This window comes from Pithys albifrons, chromosome 21 (assembly GCF_047495875.1).
Source record: "Pithys albifrons albifrons isolate INPA30051 chromosome 21, PitAlb_v1, whole genome shotgun sequence".
Taxonomy (NCBI): domain Eukaryota; kingdom Metazoa; phylum Chordata; class Aves; order Passeriformes; family Thamnophilidae; genus Pithys; species Pithys albifrons.
Genome location: NC_092478.1, coordinates 5,845,058 through 5,863,438, shown reverse-complemented (window position 1 = coordinate 5,863,438; position 18,381 = coordinate 5,845,058). Strand labels below are relative to the sequence as shown.

At 47.9% G+C, this 18,381-nt stretch overlaps 2 protein-coding genes across 10 annotated transcripts in view; both read left to right on the top strand.

The window, feature by feature from the left end:
* The first annotated feature begins 3 nt into the window (after nucleotides 1–3).
* Nucleotides 4–11,062, top strand: TNFAIP1 (TNF alpha induced protein 1). Of its 4 annotated transcripts, none has more exons than XM_071575362.1 (7): nucleotides 4–86; nucleotides 2,334–2,661; nucleotides 4,126–4,295; nucleotides 5,174–5,263; nucleotides 5,350–5,402; nucleotides 5,917–6,112; nucleotides 6,544–11,062. In XM_071575362.1, exons 2-7 carry the CDS (start codon nucleotides 2,451–2,453, stop codon nucleotides 6,760–6,762), a joined length of 939 nt encoding a protein of 312 aa, XP_071431463.1. In that variant the 5' UTR covers nucleotides 4–86; nucleotides 2,334–2,450; the 3' UTR covers nucleotides 6,763–11,062. The 4 variants fall into 4 exon arrangements, with proteins under 4 accessions (XP_071431463.1, XP_071431466.1, XP_071431465.1 ...); XM_071575365.1 differs by lacking the exon at nucleotides 4–86 and adding an exon at nucleotides 124–467; XM_071575364.1 differs by lacking the exon at nucleotides 4–86 and adding an exon at nucleotides 493–688.
* Nucleotides 11,063–11,452: 390 nt separating this feature from the next.
* Nucleotides 11,453–18,381, top strand: part of SGSM2 (small G protein signaling modulator 2) — a 45,377-nt gene continuing 38,448 nt past the window's right edge. For all 6 annotated transcript variants that reach the window (XR_011699534.1, XM_071574999.1, XM_071574996.1 and 3 more), the window contains exon 1: nucleotides 11,453–11,588. Coding sequence is in view for 5 of the 6 variants with exons in the window: in XM_071574999.1 (XP_071431100.1) it covers nucleotides 11,532–11,588 (57 nt within the window). In the remaining variant the exon portion in view is untranslated. The remainder of the gene's footprint in view (nucleotides 11,589–18,381) is intronic.

Below are 18,381 nucleotides of genomic sequence, written 5' to 3'. Positions count from 1 at the left end.
GGGAGCCCTGGAAGCTCTTCCGGGCCGCCGCTTACCGGGGCGGGACGAGCGCTCGGCTGGGCTGGGGCTGAGGGGTGGCCGCGCTGGTGAGTGACGGGGGAGCGCCGGGCCGTGTGAGGGGCCGGGCCGGGCGCGGGGCAGGGTGCGAGGCCGGGCCGGGCTCCCGCCGCCGGGCCTTCCTCTGTTCGCCTCCCCGGTCGCCGGGACGGGCGGAGCCTCTCCCCTGCCTCGCAGGGCCGCGGGGCAGGAGCGGAGGGGCCGCTTGGTGTGACCAGCCGGGGCCGGGGGCGGGTTGGGGCTCCCCTCGGGCCGCTCGGTTGTTCCTTCCCCGGCGGGGCCGAGCAGGGGCCGCTCCTGAGTCGCGGTCCCATCGCGGTGCCCTTGATCCGCAGCCCCTTCTGCCTCCCACGCGGGGCAGGACTCAGGGACAGGAAGGACGTGGGCAGTTTTCTGTCGTATCAAAGCAGGTAATTAAAGGTGTTGTGGCTGTTTACAGCAAACGCCTCCCAAGCTCCTTGGTGACCACGATCCAGGGCCAGTGCTGGTTCCTGCCTGCAGTGACCGTGCAAGGGGTTCTGCTCGTGTTTAGCTTCGTCCTGCTCGGTCAGAGAAGTGAGAAACTGCCTGGAGGGGCGGAACTGTCTTGAGGAGGACATTCAGGCAGACTGGATTTGTCTCTCCTCGCACGGTCGGTCTTGCTCTTGTTACAAACATGCTGTTGTTCTAAAGAGGTGTTTCTGCGGGTCTGAAGCAAGGCAGGACATCAGTGACTCTAGGCATGTTTCTGTTTTCCCCAAAGATGTTACCTGCCAGGCAAGGTGTAGCTTCTCCTGGTCTTGGTTTCATGACTCATTAAGGGTTTCAGTAAACACTAGTGGACTAGTCTGGAGGAACTGTGTTCCTGGCCATGCTTGGACAATTTCTGATTGATTTCTCTATAATCTCGGCTGCTTTGTTAGAGTATTAGCTTTCTGTACAGCCCCATGAGCAGCACTCTGTGTCTGGCCACCGCTCACTGACCCGTTGGGAGTTGCTGTCCTGGCCAGCCCTGTCTGTGCTGAGCAGTTGCCTTTGGCTGGGATTCCCTGCCCGGCTCCTGACTCAGGTGCCTTAGCCATAGAGATTTTGCTGTGCCCAGATGCAGGCTGAAGATCGGGTTGTGTTTTATGGGGATGAGTCAAAAGCAGGGGACAATGGAGTTGGTGTTGGTGCCAATTCTAGCTGTTACAGACAGATAGGACTCTGGCACTAGAATTCGTAGAATTGATTCGTGTCTTGATGTACACAGTGTTTGTATTGCTTGGTAGACATCATTTGCAGCATTTGCTTAGGTGGAATAATGGAGTTAATTAGAAACTGCAGGATAATGTTATATTTTAGGTGTAAGTTCAGCAGTTTTTCCATTCCCTCTCTGTAGCTGCCAAGTAATTTGTTGGGCTGATAGGTGGTTGTGGGGCTTTTCTCTGTTAAAAGCCAAACCAACATCAGCAAACCCCACTCAGGCAGAGGCACACACAGCCCAGCGGAAGGAAGGGCAGGAAGCTTTTCCAGTGTGTTTCAGCTCTGCTCAGAGAGTTGGGTTCTTTTGGGAAGCTGAGGGGGAGCAGGAACCCAGCACTGTTTAAACCTGGCCTCCAGGGGTGTTGGCAGTGTTGGCTGAAGATGAAATAGCAGGAAGTCAGGGGAGTTTCTCGTGGCTCAGGAATGTAGCGCAGTGACAACCTGACTGCATTATATCACTGCATGAATTGTCTGAAAAACTGCTGAACGGTGTTTTATCACTAAAGTAAACAATAAATATGCAGAGGAATGAGGACACAACGCAACAGACCAATGTGATCAAGTGAATGCCATTTATTACACACTGCACATGGTTCATATAGGGTTAAGGCTATGTTCAGTTGGCAAAATTGAATCTCACACCATCTAACTGCAAATCCCGATTGGTTATAACCCATATCTCACAAGTTCAGTGTTTTGGTGAAATCATCCTGACTGTTTCAGGAACATCTCCGGTGTACTGTGTGAAACCTGAGGAGTATTCACGAGAAACTTCTGGGGAGTTGCTAAGAACTCCTAGGGAGTGATTTCTCCCTTTCCAGACAACAGCAGCTCTGGCCTTGCTGCTTGTCAGCTGATATCTGCCCTCAGTCTCACAGGGTCTATATAGATCTGATTTGCTCACCTTTGATTTTTCTGTACCAGCATCTCACAATGTGTGTAGATGTGTCTTTAGGAATGTACTGGAAGTGCCTCTTCCGTAGCGTGACCTCCCTGTCTCTGTGGGCAGTGGTTGTTGCATGGCTGTGCTGACTCCCACGCTCTGTTCCCAGGGCCCGTGGTGATGAGCTCTCCATCCTCGTCCCCGCTGGGAGACGCGTGACCGCAGCACCACGGCGGGGCCCGCCCGGCCCACGCGCTGCAGGGTCGTCATCTACCTCCAGAAGGACATGTCGGGGGACACGTGTCTCACCCTGTGCCCGGCCGCGGGGCCCAAGCCCAAGGCTGGCAGCTTCAAGGGGGGCAGCCTGGGGAACAAGTACGTGCGTCTCAACGTCGGGGGCTCCCTGTACTACACCACGGTGCAGGTGCTGACCAGGCACGACACCATGCTCAAGGCCATGTTCAGCGGCAGGATGGAAGTGCTCACAGACAAGGAAGGTAAGGGAGTGGCTTTTGTTGTTGACAATTTTGTAGAGCAACTGGGTTTTGGTGGTGGTTTTTCAAAGAACTTGACTACACTGTGTTAAGGATGTAGGGAAAGATATGTTCCAAAAATATCTTGGAGCATTAGGCAGCCAGCTCCCATCCGCACTAGCAATCTTCTGGCTTTATAGAAATGTGCTCTTTTGTTACCAAAATTAACTGAGGAAGGACTAGTCCTCTTTCCTGCCCTCACAGCTGCTGAGCAGATTGTTGGTGGTGTTGTAAACACTGAACAGACAGTCTGTGGGTTGTCGTTTCTGGCACATCATGCAGTGGCATCATTCAAACTGCGGACGTGGGGAGGGACGTGCAGTTTTCAGCTTTAAGTCTCAGAATAACCTGTCTTGCTTTGTTGAAAAAAATCTCTTTTTCATCCTCCCAGCAGCATATTTCACTTGTGGCTCACTGTGCTGTCATGGTGAGGGTCAGGCAGGCAGTGTGTCACTTCCAGCTGGACACAGGATATTGGCATCATAAATCCCAGATACATTCAAGAGAGCAGAACAGACAGTTTTGTATAAGAGCCTCAACCTGAACGGAAACCAAGGATCATGTTCTCCACCTGGAGATGTGAGAATCCATCAGAGGTTTAGCTTACTTTCGTAGATTGTTTTCTGTACCTAGATCCCAAAAAACTTTTTTTCCTGCTTTCCATATTATGGGAAAGGGTTTGACACTGCATTAAGCCCTCTGCCTGCGTGCATCTGATTGTTGCTATTGTTTGGCAGCAGTCAGACATCCTGTTTCCTAGAGAATGTGACTTCAGGGATGTTGTAAAATGGCAAGAACCGTCTGTCTGCTACTGTTTCCTGTGCTGCATCCCCTCTGTGCTCCCTCCTGATCTGTCTGTCGTGTTCTTTGCTCCTGTTTGGGGACTAGAACAGCTTGTTTCCCCACATCGTGTGTTCTGTGCTGGTCTACCCTTTAGCATCTTCAGAACACTTCTCTCTCTTTAACTCCAAACAGCAGCAGAAGATGTTAGGCCAAATCCACCTTGTTAGGCCGCAGAACTTATCCCAAATATACTTGTTGCAAACACTTGTGAATTCTCTCCTCTAGTCCTTCCTTGGTTCTCTCAGTGCAAAGCTCCTGACTGCTCAGCATCACAGTGTACCACTGCAGTCAGGTTCCTGCAGCAATCTTTGTGTCTCGTGCAGGAAACCAAGTATTTTTATCTTGAGGCTTTGCTTTTCAGGGAAAGCAGTGGGAACATCTGGACAGTTACCAAAGGGTTTCCACTGTCAGGTTCTGTTCTGGAACCAGGTTTGGTTTGCTCAAAGTCAGTAAAGACTTCCATGGGGTGAAATGGGAGAAGTGTCCTTTGCAGTTTCAGGAAACCTCAGGCTTATTTAACCTTTCCAAAGAGCTTTTTCTTACCTCTTGTGTTGAGGTGACTGAAATGTGTTGGTTGTTTTTCAGGCTGGATCCTTATAGACCGTTGTGGGAAGCACTTCGGAACAATTTTAAACTATCTCCGAGATGACACAATTGTACTTCCAAAACACAGGCAGGAGATCCAAGAGTTGATGGCAGAAGCCAAATACTATCTCATCCAGGGCTTAGTGGACTTGTGCCAAGCATCCCTGCAGGTAGGAACAGAAGTAGCCTGTGAAGTTTTTTGTGGGTGATTTGCTTATGAAATTTACTTAAAATAACTATAGAGATTATTTCATAGCCTTAGAGATGGTAACAAATCAGAGATGTATAAGATATTTTAAAAATAGTATTTAGGAAATAAATAGGGAATGAGTTCCTCTGGTGTGAAATGAAAGAAAGTCCAGAAATTCAGAGGAAACTGTTGAATAAACATGATTGAGCATATGTTCTAATATGGTGTCTTGGTCTAGTGACTAGTATATATATATTTGAAAGGTTGGGAGCTCTCATGGGATGAACCCTTCCCTTGTATTTCCCTCCTCCAACACAGAGAGAGTAAAAGTTACGAGCAGTCTGAATGAAGTAAAAAAATAATGATTTTACTAAAAAGGTAAAAAACCCCAAACAACAGCAGAAAATATTACATAGCCAACCACTTCCCCCTAGGTTAAAACAAAACAGGCAGTTCTGTCTTGTGCCTGTTTTTTCATCTCTTGTCTTCTGAGACAGGAGATATCCTGTTCCCATCTCCTGAGATCCCAGGATGCTCCACTCCAGGGATTCACCTTTCTGGCAGGTTCTGAAACCCTGGGAACAGTCTTTCCCAGGTCCAGCTCAGACAGAGGTAGTCCCCACACTCCAAATTATGTGGTGGTATGAAATAGTCATCACTGAAAATCCTTCCCATTTAACTAAAACTATGATTTTGGGTTGCAGATCAAGGTAAGCTGTGTGGTCACTATAGCAACCCAGAGCTTTTTTTTTCTTCATGTGCATCACAGCATTTGGGAACATGGCTAGAGGAGAGAGCAGCAGCAGTGTTAGCTTTAGCATTTCTCTATTTCCTCTATTTCTTCTTTCCTTAAAACAGGACAAGAAAGACCTGTATGAGCCTGTCTGCAGTATCCCTATTATCACCTCTCCGAAGGAAGAAGAGAGACTGATAGAGTCATCAATGAAAGTAAGTGCTTCTAAGAATTGTGAATTTATGCTAAATGTATTTAAACACAGAACTTACTTTTTCTGCTTTTCTCTCTGTTCCAACAGCCTGTTGTTAAGCTGCTTTATAATAGGAGCAACAATAAATACTCCTACACCAGGTATGTCTGGGATATTTCCCTGCTGTATTGGGAAGGCTCCCATTGACTATGGCAGTAGAGGAAGAGGGTAGGTGACCTAACTTGGCTCATTTTAGCTTGGGCTTGTGGTTGTTTTTTTTTTGATTACAAGAGTCCTCTTCCAACACACACCAACTTTGGACTTTTGCTGTGATCAAGCCAGAGAACTGCAGTGAGCGTGGGGTTGGATCACCTCGAGTGTCAATTGGGAGAATTGTGGATAGCTGATGTAATTGTTGGGGACATTGTGCTGTCATTGTTAATTATCTAACTTGACCTCTGAAGGCTGGTGTGTTTGCTTACACAGGTCAGAGCAGTGTATTTGTATCCAAAATGGGCTGTTACCCCCGTTTTCTTGGCAGCATGTGGCAATGAGTCACTACTTATTTGTATTCTGCAGTTAGATCAATGCTGAAAGCTGGTGGAGCAGACGTATAAAATGGGCAGAGATGGGCAGCAGAAAAACCTCCTCCCTGCTTTTGGTGCTGTGTTTCAGTAACTCAGATGACAACCTGCTGAAGAACATTGAGCTGTTCGACAAGCTCTCTCTGCGGTTCAACGGCAGAGTCCTGTTCATCAAGGATGTGATAGGGGATGAGATCTGCTGCTGGTCCTTCTATGGGCAGGGCCGCAAACTCGCCGAGGTCTGCTGCACCTCCATAGTGTACGCCACGGAGAAGAAGCAAACCAAGGTAATGGAGCTTCACCCACCTGTCTGTTACAGGTTAGAAATCACAGTGTCACAGAATATTCTGAGTTGGAAGGGACCCACAAGGATCATTGAGTCCAACTCTTAAGTGAATGACTAGCATGGTGAATCTACAGAGTTTCCCTAAATTTAGGAGTTAACTTTGAATTTCTAGTAGCACAGGTAAGGTGACCAGGGTCCAGTAGTAAGAATCAGAGATACTGTTTTCCCTTCCAGAACAATGTAGAAGAAGAGGAGCCTGGTGGTGGGAGTAATCTTCTACCAGGAATTAGTCTGCTTTGTTCATTTCTAATTGTTTTACTCTCTTTATAATATATGTTTCTTTACGGCTGAAGTGTCTTTTCATATATGGATTTTGTTGCCCTCACGTTACCCTGGATGGATCAGGAACAGGATGTGTGCTGTCTGTTGTAGGTTGAATTCCCTGAGGCACGAATTTATGAGGAAACACTAAATGTCTTACTGTATGAAACACCACGGGTTCCTGATAACTCTCTGCTGGAAGCAACGAGCCGGAGCCGGAGCCAGGCATCGCACAGCGAGGATGACGAGGGGTTCGAGCTGCGCGACCGAGTGCGCCGGATCCACGTAAAGAGATACAGCACCTATGACGACCGCCAGCTCGGCCACTAGAGTGTGAGCCAGGGGATGGACTTGGTCCAGACTGGCATTGATGTTCTTGGAGCGGGTTCAGGCAGTAGGGAGGGATCACTTGGACTCTGGAGATTCATCTTCATTTGGCATCTTGGCTCCCTGGAGAAGCAAACGGGCATTTGTGCGCACAAAGCAACACTATAGGCTTAGAGAACTGAGGTGTGAGTTATGCACTATGTGCTTCACCTACAGACTGGCCCCTGTTCCTGCCAGGACAGGAGTGGGATTCATAACTCTGGTTCTATGTGGTTGCTTTCCTGTCTAACGACTTGCCAGTTTCCCACTTCCCATGAGCAGTGAGGTGGTGCGGTTTGAGAAGCTTTTTCCAGACACCTGCCCTTTCAGGGTCTTGTATAACGGAACTTGCAGTTTTTAAATCAAGATACTGAAGAGAGAATTTGAACATGGCTATTCTTGGCAGACACTACGTGTGAGAACCCCCAGGAGAAACGGTTGGCTGGCCAGTCAGCTGCCAGCAGTCAGGTGTACTGCACATGTGCTTTCTCCCACCCCTTTCCCCAGTACACCTGCGAAGGTTTGCATTCCAGGATAGCTGTCCTTAAGTCATCAGCTCCAAGGCAAGCTCTTCCAAATCATCAAACAACCTCCCCTTGTGAAAAATGAAAAGTCTGTGGAAGTTTAAATATATATGTAATGACTTGTCCTGGGAGATGGAGAAGTGGGTATGGAGAAGGAAGAAACTTCAAGTAGGAAGCGAACTTGAGCAGACTCTGGCGGGGTTGCCCTTGTTAGGCTTGTGATGGTAAAATCCTGCTTATATAAACAAGGACAATCAAGGGAATTGCTTTTACATTAGTTTCCTCCTGTAGCCCAAGAGTGATATTTAATATTAAATTTCTCAAGTGGTAGGGGAAAAATTGCAGTGGTTGAGAAGGTACAAACTAAACTGTTTTATAAGGCTTGATTGTGTGAATTCAAGTTCTGTGTTCTACATGCCTTCTAGAGCATAGAACTTGAAGTGGAAAGAGAACAGCCATGAAAATCTTGTTCTAGCATGAAACTACATGAGGTTTTGGGCACAGGAGAAAGGTGGGTTATACTGGATTGTAAACCAAAATAATAATTTTTATTCTGAGTACTTGGCTGGGTGCTAATTGTACAGGGCACTTTGGGAGGTTGGAGTCAAGTCTGCTCTGCAATTTGGATCTCTAGAAACAGCTTCAAGTTTAGTATGAAAGGCCATTACTGTATTTTTAAATGTTTGCTTGTATATTTGAGCACTAGGTTGCAGATTCCAGTTTTACCACTGTCATTAATGATTATTCCTGCTGGCTGTCCACTGGCAGCAGTAGATATGTTGGATATGCCCCCATAGCTGCTTTTGTGTTCTGATATTGTACTTGGTCATGGAAGCTCCAGATTCTGCAGTACTTGGTCCTGAAGTGCTTTGACCAGTGCCAAATCTACCTGTGATATTTAAAGAAAATTACTGCAAAAGCCTGTCAGGAAAGTAATCTCAAATGAACACAGTGAGGTCATAAGTAGAACTGAAACATAGATGGTTTGGGAGTACTGGAAGCAGGGGAGGGAACAAAATAATTCTTTGCACTCATTTAGGTTTTTCAAAACTGAATTGCTGGGGGTTAATAGTACAATAATGGCTACAGACTTTCTGGGTTTTCTTGCCTAGTCAGGCCTCTACATGTGGCAGAATTCACTTCATTCTCCTCACATTCAGGAAGCACCATTACACAGGGATGCACCTGCCTCATTGCAAAAGGCCTCTTGAAAACTCTAATAACCCTAATAACCTCTTCTCTTTTATTTTGCTCTCTGTAAGTTTTTGTTTTCCATCTGGTTATTCTGTTGTGCTGGGGAAAATACAGCTGCTGAGATTAGTCGTGACAAAGATTTTGTGGTATTTCTCTGTAATTCTGCTAGAGTGTGATGTGGATTTTTAAAATGTTTTTTCCCTCCACTGATGCTATTTAATTTGAAGCCACCAGCAGAGGCTGCAGTGGTGGAGTCTTTGTGCTGCACTTAATAGCCTCAATTTATTCTCTTGTGCTTTTTCCATCTTGTAACAAAGGCTGCTGCCATTTAAAATCCATGTGTGGCACGTCTGTTTCTTGGAAAATGATTTATATTAATTTTTTCTTGCTACTGTCATAGTGAATGTTAACAGATTAAGTGATGCTAGTAGCCTTGCAAAACTGTGTTAAGAAAGTTGTAAGCATTTATTTTCTCTGGGGAGGACAGGTATGGGAGGGAGTGTCTGAAATAGAAAGTGTCATATCCGTGTGCTACTCCAGAGGCTTTCTGTACTCCCAGGATTCATTAATAAATGGATCCAACTTTTGCGTTATTACACTGTAAGAAGCAGAGAAAAGCTTGTGTTTTGGTTTAGTTTGTTTTCCTGTCCCTGTCTCTTGTAGCCAACAAGTAGTATTAATTTCTGATTTGAATTTAGATTAGACTTTGAAAACAAACTGTTTTGAGAACCATCTGGGTTGTGAGAATCTTCTACCAAGTGCAAAGGAACTTGTTTTTTGTGGAATGTGGAGTATCAGTAAGAAGGGTCAGCAGTTAAGAATGTGTTTAAAATACGTGCGGATATCCTTTTCATTTCATTGTAGTTTCTCTTGAGAGTCCTGCTCGTCTGGAACTGCTCCAGCACAGGGTGTTACTGAATGTCCCTCACAACAAAATCATGTCCTGGGGATGTGGTGTCTCTGACCACCAGGTTCTGATCATTTCCAGTACTGTAGCTGTGATGTAACACATGCTTTGTATTCTCATGTTCATCAGCCTTGGCGTGATTCAAGGCTGTGGATTATTTTGACAGGAACATTCTAGTCATTCTAGAACATGTTTTTACAATGTGGTGTAAAGGAGAATCAGCAGCCCTGAGCAGGATGATGCAGATTAAAGGCAGCATCAGTGGTTTGCAGTGAGCTCCCCACTGCTCAAAGGAGTGATGGCTGTGCTGCGTAAGGATCCTTTCTGCCGGCTCTGAACAGAAAAATGAGGACAATACAGGTTTCTAATTACATGACTTTGTCTACAAATTGAGAGTTGTAGTGGCTTCTCACATAGACCATCACCAATGGGTGTGCTAATGATGTGCCTGGGAATTTGGAGTAACCTTTGGGAGGAAGGAGAGGCCTTTTTGCCTCATTTGTATTGTGTGAATTCTGACTACATTAGCTGGCATTCTTCCAGGACTGGCTGTCTTCTTCACTCCTGAATTGAAGCAAACCTTTGTGCATTCAGGCAGACTGAGGGAATGAATGGAAACTGTTCCTGCCACCGATGCCCAATCCTGTGCTAAAAAGGCTGCAGTGCCAACCACCTTGGTCCTTCTACAGGGAAGACGTCTCAGTGACTGGCTGTTGGGAAACAGATTTTCAGGATTGGTGTTAATTAGACAGCAGTGTTAGAGGAGAGAGCTCTGCAGAGCAGCAGCTCCAGCCGCTGATGAAGGCCGAGACAAAACTCACTGTTTAACCTTCACCTTGACATTTAGTTTTTGGAACAGCAGACATTTATCCTGCTGTAATGTTCCACTCCAACGACTTTTATCTTGTGCACTTTTTGGTTAAAATACTGAATAACTGGCTGGGACTGGAAGGCATTTTAGGGGCCAGTGGTATCACTGAGAGCTGTGTTTGGAACAGGGAGTACTTTGGGATTTTTTTTTTCTGGAGATTTTTAATTTTCAGGCCCAATTCCCTCCAGGCAACACTGGTGAGTATACCTGAACCGGATGGGTCTGGCTGAGCAGGCCCTGCCTTACACAATTAGATTGTATCCTCTGACAATCCTTGGCATTCAATCTTCACAGCCAAATTCCACCCCCGGTGCTCTTGGGAGAGCTGAGATGTTTCTGGGAGGTGAGTGGGCACCAATCCCATTCCAGCTCTGTCACTCCCTTGGGGACACACAGCAGGGTGTGTTTTCTGCATATGTGTAATTTCTCCTCATCTAATAAAATGGTGGTAAGACCCTCCCCTACCTCAGAGGGGTGTTGATGCTTAATTTGTTTAATAATGGTAAAGGATTCTTTTGGATTTCTATAATGTTTTATATGCAGAGGATAGCAAGTATGACTGCTAATCTTGTTTAAACTGACATTCTGTTCCTAGAGCATCAGTCTTTTAATTTTTATGTCAAACTTTTTAAGGGTCAGTCTTACAGATAAAGTACCTAGTTAATGCAGAAATTAATCAGTTAGCTGTTGATTCAAGTGTTTTATCAGTGCATTAAATGGAAATGGAACACTAATTTTTAATAAAGTGTTATATTTTGTTTTCTGTGATTTGATCCCCACGGAGGATTTGGGATTCCTGAAGCACAAAAGTGCTGTCAGCACATGGATTTGGGATCGTGTCCCTGTGCCCCGTGTGGGTGTGCACGTGCTGTGATCCGTTCCAGGCCCGGACTACAGGAGAGTTAAGTGGGCACGGTGGATCCACGTTCCCAGGAATCGCTCCCGTTCCCAGGGGGTCGCTCCCGTTCCCGGGATCACTCCCATCCCCCAGGATCGCTCCCGTTCCCGGGATCACTCCCATCCCCCAGGATCGCTCCCGTTCCCGGGATCACTCCCATCCCCAGGATCGCTCCCGTTCTCGGGTCCCCCTCGCGGTCTGGGCCGTGTCACGGCGCCCCCTCGTGGCTGGGCTGGGCAGCGCGGCCCCGCCCCGGGCGGTGACGTCACGCCGCGGTGAAGATGGCGGCGGGCCCGGGCTCGGAGTGGTCCCCGCACTGAGCGCCCCGGACCCGCCACCATGAGCTGCTCGGGGGACGCCGTGAAGGAGAAACTATTGTGGAACGTGAAGAAGGAGGTGAGGGCGGAGGCGGCCCGGGGCTGTGCGGCGGGCAGAGCCCCGTGCTCGGGGAGTCCCTCCCCGGGGCGCTGCGGGACGTCCCTCCCCGGGGTGCTGCGAGGCTCTGTCGCGCCGGTGACGGGGGGTCCTTTCAGGAGCGGCTCCGGGCGGGGGTCCCTGCGGGAGCAGCCCCGGGCTCCGGGCTCCGCGGAGGCGGCCGAGGTTTGTCCCGCGCTGTTCTCGAACGTGGCTCTGCCCGCGGCGGCTCCGCTCGGCCGGGCCGGGGCTCTGGCGGGGCTGTTGGGGCGATGCTGCTCCGGGAGCGCCTCGGTGGGTTTTTCCCGTGCGCTCCTGGCGAAGGGATGCGGCTCCCGGCGCTGCTGCTGCGGCAGGAGGCTGCTCCCGGCTCCCTTTCCCGGGGGTTGCTTTCTGCGTAGTACTCGGGGTTTATGACTTCCTTAGCTGTGAGCTAAGAAAAGAAGGGGAAATCGGGGGTGAGGAAAAGTGTTCCTGAGGTACCCGTGGCGGAGCCCAGCGGGCTCCCAGACGGCAGAGTCCTGGCAGAGGTGCCGCTGGGAAGGGTTGATTGGAGTGGTTGTTTCCGTACACACCTGTGTGACATTCACGTGCTGGGGCAGTCACAGCCATGTGCGCACCAGGAGCCCACCGCGGCGCCTGAACGGGGACGGTGAGGGTTGTTCACACTCGCCCTTGGGCTCGCAAGGTGCCCCTCGGCAGGACGGACAGAGCTCCTGCTGCGATTCCGTCGGGCTGGAGCGGCTCCTGCGCAGAGCAGGGCTCCTGCTGAGGGTCCCTGCCGGGTGCTGTGCGAGGAGGTACCTGCGGTGTGCACATGCCTTGGACCATCCTCCGGAGCGAGTTCCAGCCGCGACTCCCCGCCGAGGGAGCGGCCACCTCTGTCCCTGCACGAATGCTGTGCTCTGTGGCACTGACCGTGTCACAGCTGCCTGTTCTTACACATGAGTGGAGTGAAGGTGTAATGTTTGTCCGTCACGGCAATAGCAAGTGTTTCAAAGAGGTACCTGCCCTGCCCTCCTGCTCCTTTCCTTCTGCAGGTCACCACTGGGCATCAGCAACAGCCCAGGGAACAGGATTGATCAAAGCTCAGCTGAAAAGTTGTTGCTATGGCTGAGGTTCCTGAGCCTGACTCTGGTGTCCTGATACTCCTTAGTGTGGAAACCAGAACAGCATCAGGTGTTTCAGTCAGTGTGGAGAGAGTGAAAGGGGTAGAGCAGGGACAAACATGTACAATATGAGATTAGCTGAGTTGGTTAAACTTGGTTGTAATAATGCCAAGGTCATGGGTTCAATCCCCTGTGTGGGCCATTGACTTAAGAGTTGGACTCGATGATCCTTGTGGGTCCCTTCCAACTCAGAATAGTCTGTGATTTCTGTGAATATGTACGCAGAGCAGCAGGATCATGTCCTGGAATGACCCAGCCAGCCCCTGGATGTGGGGCAGGTGGTACCTGCTGCTCACCTGCTGAATGAAGCCATGAATGTGTCACTCGGATTAGAAATTTTAGCTTAAACTATGACTTTTGAGCCAAGACAGTTTTATTTAGAAGTGAGTGCACTTGCTCTCCTGGGTAATGTTTAAATATATAAATAAATCTTAGAAACGTTTTCCAAATCTGAACATTACAATCTTGTGCTAATGTATGAGATGGAAAGTGAAATGGGTTTTCATGATCCAAGCCAGCTTGAGCTGAGGAGAACAAGTGGTCTGTAATTAAAAAATCAGACACTAATTTGCTTTTAAAGTCTCTAAAATGTTTTTAATTGGACTCTGGCTTTTACATTACTTGAATAATGCTCGAAAGTGTTATTTGTACCTTCTGTGTCATCTGCACTTTTGTTTTATCGTTGATCTGTTTTTTACTTCTCCAGATCCTCACAAATGCTCTTTTAAAATAGGTATTGAGGCTTGGCTTTTTGGGGGTTGGCCAGATCTTTCCAGCCTAAAACAGCCATGAGAGCTTTTGCTGTTTGTAAGCAGGTTGAGGTAACACCCCTCACCTGTCCCCCCACAGACCTGTGGAATGGCCCCTGTCTGTGCTCACAGTCAGAAAATGGGCTCAGGAGGCAGTTGGAGATGGAGATTTTATTTGTCTTAAATAATCAATTGATGGAGGCAGGAACTGAACACAAGCCACTAGTAACCACCCACTAGATGATGCTGCCCTTAATGACTGTAATTAACTTCTTCCGATAGAATTTCCAACCTCATTTTTTATCCTGTGTGACTTTTCACACAGCCACTTCTGCTGCTTGCCTGCTGTGTGCTGGTGGGCTTGCTGGGAAACCTGACTCATCCATGTCCATTCTCAGAGTCATCGTTCCCTTCCCTTGTCCTTTAAACCCAGACTTTACTTCCCATTAAATTATATTCCCATAACCTCAATATCCAGAGGAGTTCAGAGGCAGCAGATTCTTTCTGTGTGCTTTTCCACCAAGCCTGTTAAAATTCAGTTGTCTTTGCAAAATGTGTAACTGTCATCTCCAAAGTCACTCAGTGCAAAGTGTTTAGTTTATTTTGCCTCACCCTCTCAGCTAAAACTTCTGCATTTTTCCTTTGGGAAATTTAATGTTTGCTTTTCCTCAGATGGACTTTCAGTTCCCACTGGTAGGGAATGTATTTTGTTGGCTCTCACAGAAAGGAAGACATGTAATGTGTTTTGAAAATGTGACTCTGCTGGGATTCATGCTGAGGCTGCTTGGAAGTTCACGTTTCAAACATTTATCTCTCTCTGCAGGAAAATCTGTTGTGACAAGCAGAGTCATAAAACAGGCTTTTCTCTGGCCATTTCCTTCTGCCTCCTGAAATGGAAGGTTTTGCCATTTCTGGATTTAAACACAGCACTTTCTAGCTGTGAAACAAACAGGGTAACAGTAACCTTAGCAGTTCCACCCTGACAGATTTCAGACTGCTTCAGAAGTGAAATGTCTCAACTTGCAACTGAAATGCAGTCACTTCTGAGCAGAAATACAGTAGTTATTGAGCAGTTTCTATTTGCACTAGCCAGTCCATCAGGAGTGAGAAGGAGTCAGTGCAGCAGGAGCTATTGATAAAGGAGAAAAGCAGTAGCTGTACAAGCTAAAGAAGGCACAGGTGCTGGGTGTGAGGTTTTCTCCTTTCAGGAGAAAATGCTGTGGATTTTAACTGGTTATTCTGGTACTCTCTGAGCACTATTCTTTTCCATTTATAAAGCTTCCTTGTAGCAAAAATTAAAAAATTAAGCACAAAGGCATTTCTCTTATGTATTTCTTTGGTGAAACTTATTAAATAATCCATGTATTATGATGTATGTTTGGTGTTTGACTGCTGAAAGTTTTGGCCATTGTAGGATGTGGGAGAAAGTCAGAGCAGTGATCCCTGGAAACATGGTGCAAGTGCTGACAAGGTTCTCTTTGAGGACCCGATTCCTGCCACCAGGATCTTCCTTCCTCCTCAAGTGCTGAGATCTTTACTTGGATAGGCAGAGCTTTCCCATCTCTGCTCTGCAGTGGGTGGCAGGTGTGGTGCCCATGGAGTACCTTTTCCAGGGAGGGTGTGAGAGGCTGTGGCTGATGCTGTTCCCTGGTGCAGCCGGTGCTGCCTGTGGCTCACGGACAGACTGACATGCACCTGCTGCCTCTGTGCTCCTGCCACCTGGCAGGTGCAGATACCAGCCTGGCTGGGGGGTGTGGCTCCTGTATTGACTTATAGGGGAGGCACAGAGAACAGCGGGGATGTTTCCAAGTCATTGAAGGGAGCTGGTGTCACACCTGAGCCCCAGCTCTCCCTCCCAGGTACACAAGTTCCCCTCCAGGCTCTGGGAGCAGCTCTGGCCCAGCTGGAGGCCACAGCCCTCCTTGCATCCCCTGCAGCAGTAGGTCTGTGTGCTGACTGCATTTCCTTACCTGTGCAGTGAGTGGGTGACTGCGGGGGCAGGTGGTGATGTTTGTGTTAATGAGATTAATTTGCAGTTTGGTCAGGTCTGCTGGTAACTGCCAGTGGGTGTGTGTGGAGGCTTGTGCTCAGAAAGCTCCATTGACAAGTGCAACAGAGACACAGCAGCCTCTACAAAGAGCTGTGCTAAATTGCAAGGGAATAAAGAAAGGAGAAGAAGAAAAAAAAAGCTTGTGTTCCATTTGATCAGAAACATTTGCTTTAGCTCCTTGCCTGGAGCATCCATGAATTACGTGGTAGTGAGGGATGACGTGGGATTGAAGAACACCGCATTCCAGCTTCTGAATCTTCTCATCTCCTGTCTATGCCTTGAAAATGTTTTCTAATAACATTCACTCACTCTCCAGAAAATGTGTGGAGCTTGCTTGGATCTGGTGGCAGTTGGGAACACAGCAAATGCCTGCTCTGTGCTCTCAGCTCTGGAGTCCTGGGTTTGAAGTCTGCTGGGAGGCACTGGATGGTGCTGCTGTAGAAAAGTAGGGTTGATCATTGCATCTGAAACCATTTTCTTTCTCAATTTTTATACACTTTAATTTTTTTGTTGACTGAGATCTGAATAACATACTGAGCTAATAAAGCCCAATGATTGGGGTATTCCTGGGAACTGTGTCGTAGTGGGGAATTGGCCCTGAGCACAAGAGTTCTTCCTCCTAGGAAATGACTCTTCCTCTCCGTTGTTAAATCTCATTGGGGGTGATGAGACTGATTTCATGGTCTGCAGACCTGAATTCATGTCTGTCACCTTGAGGTGTGTGCACAGCCTGGTGACTCTGGTGCTTCCCCTCTGTCTGCCCACATGCTGGTGACACTCAGAGGCACTTTTTCCAGTGAGTAGATCAGCCCTTTCCTTTGTCAGAGTTGGTGTAGTTTTAACCCAGTGAAATCAGAACACCTTGAGGTGAGGCCACTGTCCTTGGGTGGGGTGGTCAGGGCACAGGGACAAGGTGCTTTGAGGCAGCACATGGCACTGTCCCTGTGCTCCCACTGAAATGGGCTTTGCTGGACATGCTGCCTCCCACGTGAGGAATTGCAGATCAGGGGCTGAGCTGGAGTTTAAACAGGCAGGGCTGTGCTCTGCCTACCTGCTGTCATTCATCTAAGTGATTTCAAACCTCTGCATGAGGTCTGGGACAAGTTCTCTTGGGTTCCTGACAAGGCAGTCACCAAGTCTGTCCATCAACAGCACTGCCAAGGGGATTGCTGAGTACAGGGGAAAATTCAGATGTGAGTGCCCATCCATGAGAACTCCTCACACCTGTGCTTCTTCCTTGATACCCTCGAACTCCTCCACCTCCTGCTGCTTCACTGCAAGGTCCTGAGCTCTAACAGCCGTGTCAGGAAGGCTGCAGGAAGGAAACAAATTGCCTTGCTGAGAGTTTATATTGTCAGGCCTCAGGTGTGAGCAGCGAGCCAGGTTTTATAAAGTGCAAAACACTTGCTTTGAAGTCCTCAGCTATAAAACATGTTCTACTTTCAAAGCCTCTTGTTTGCTTTTTCCCCTCCCATGTTTTCTTTGCAACTCAGAGGGCTCCTGTTTGCTAAGGGGCACAAATTCTGGAGGATTCATTTGATCCAGAATTTGGGGCAAGGCAAATGCCATGTGTTGAAAGGCTCGTGCAGCAAGTGCTGGAGCTGCAGCCTCCTGCCAGCCGGGCTGGGGGTGTACGAGTGGGCACAGAGGCCTCTACATGATTTCTGGGGGAAGGGATGCTTGGTTACAGCATCCAGAATTGGCCTCACAGATGGTCTCACTGGAGGAGGATGCCCCTCTAAACTGGAGAAAGCACCTCCACAGGCAGCTGCAGAGCCCAGCTGTTGATGGAGCACTGCACCTGCACCCTCTCCTGGTCCAGTGCTGAGTGGGAAGGCTCAAAACCTTTTGACCTGTCAGTGCTGTGGAGAGGTGGCATCCAGCTAGCCCTAAATGCTGAAGAAGAGAGTGTCTGGTTAAGTCTTCTGCTACAGTACCACTTACTTTCATATATTGAAAGTGAATTGGTATTTCTTTAGGCAGAGTGTCCTAACCCTGTAATTATAGCTCACAAATGAGAGAAGCCAAAACTGAGGGTGGATTTGTATATGGAAGAGAGCAAGCTCTTGGTGGCCAGGAGGAAATGAGTATCTGATAAATGAGTTGGTAGAGGCAAATAGGTTTCATCTGGTGTCAGGCTGAGGAAGCCTTTGGGGAAGAATAAAGTAGCAGATGAATGGAGGGGTGAGTGCAGCCTCTCACCAAGAGCCTTATTGTAAGATTTGTCTGTTTCTTCCTTAATTTTTGAAAGTTGGTAATTTGCATTGATTTCCCTCTGGAGCTTGACACATCAAGCCTGAAACTGGAAAGGAACTTTGTTTTAAATCATTAAGAAATGTGATAAATGTAATTTTATTTTCTGTAATTGTTAAATCGTGTCTTGAAGCAAAAACTGAAGGCACTGCCTTCTCTGTAGGTACTGTAATAATTTTGTGTAATGTTTGGTGCAGCAGAGCTTTGAGGGCACAATTTGCAATTGCTGTGGCATGTGGAGTCCCCAGGCAGGGGGAAGGTGGCTGTAAACCTCTCCTGGGCTGTGCCTTTGTAGCTCAGGGATGTTTTGTGCTTGAAAAAGAGCAGAAGGGCACAAGTGGAAAGGGGATATGACAACACATAATCTGGTTTTATGAGCAGAAGAAACTGTGCAGGAGGGCCAAGTGTGGATCATAAAAGTTTTGCACAGCCCTTTGGAACTTGTGCTGGAGAAGTTCTTCAGAGGGTACTCTGGGTACACTGAAATAATTCAGCCTGTTTTGAGGGCACATCCCAAAGAGACCTTTCCTTGTTCTGCCAGAGATTCCCTCGTC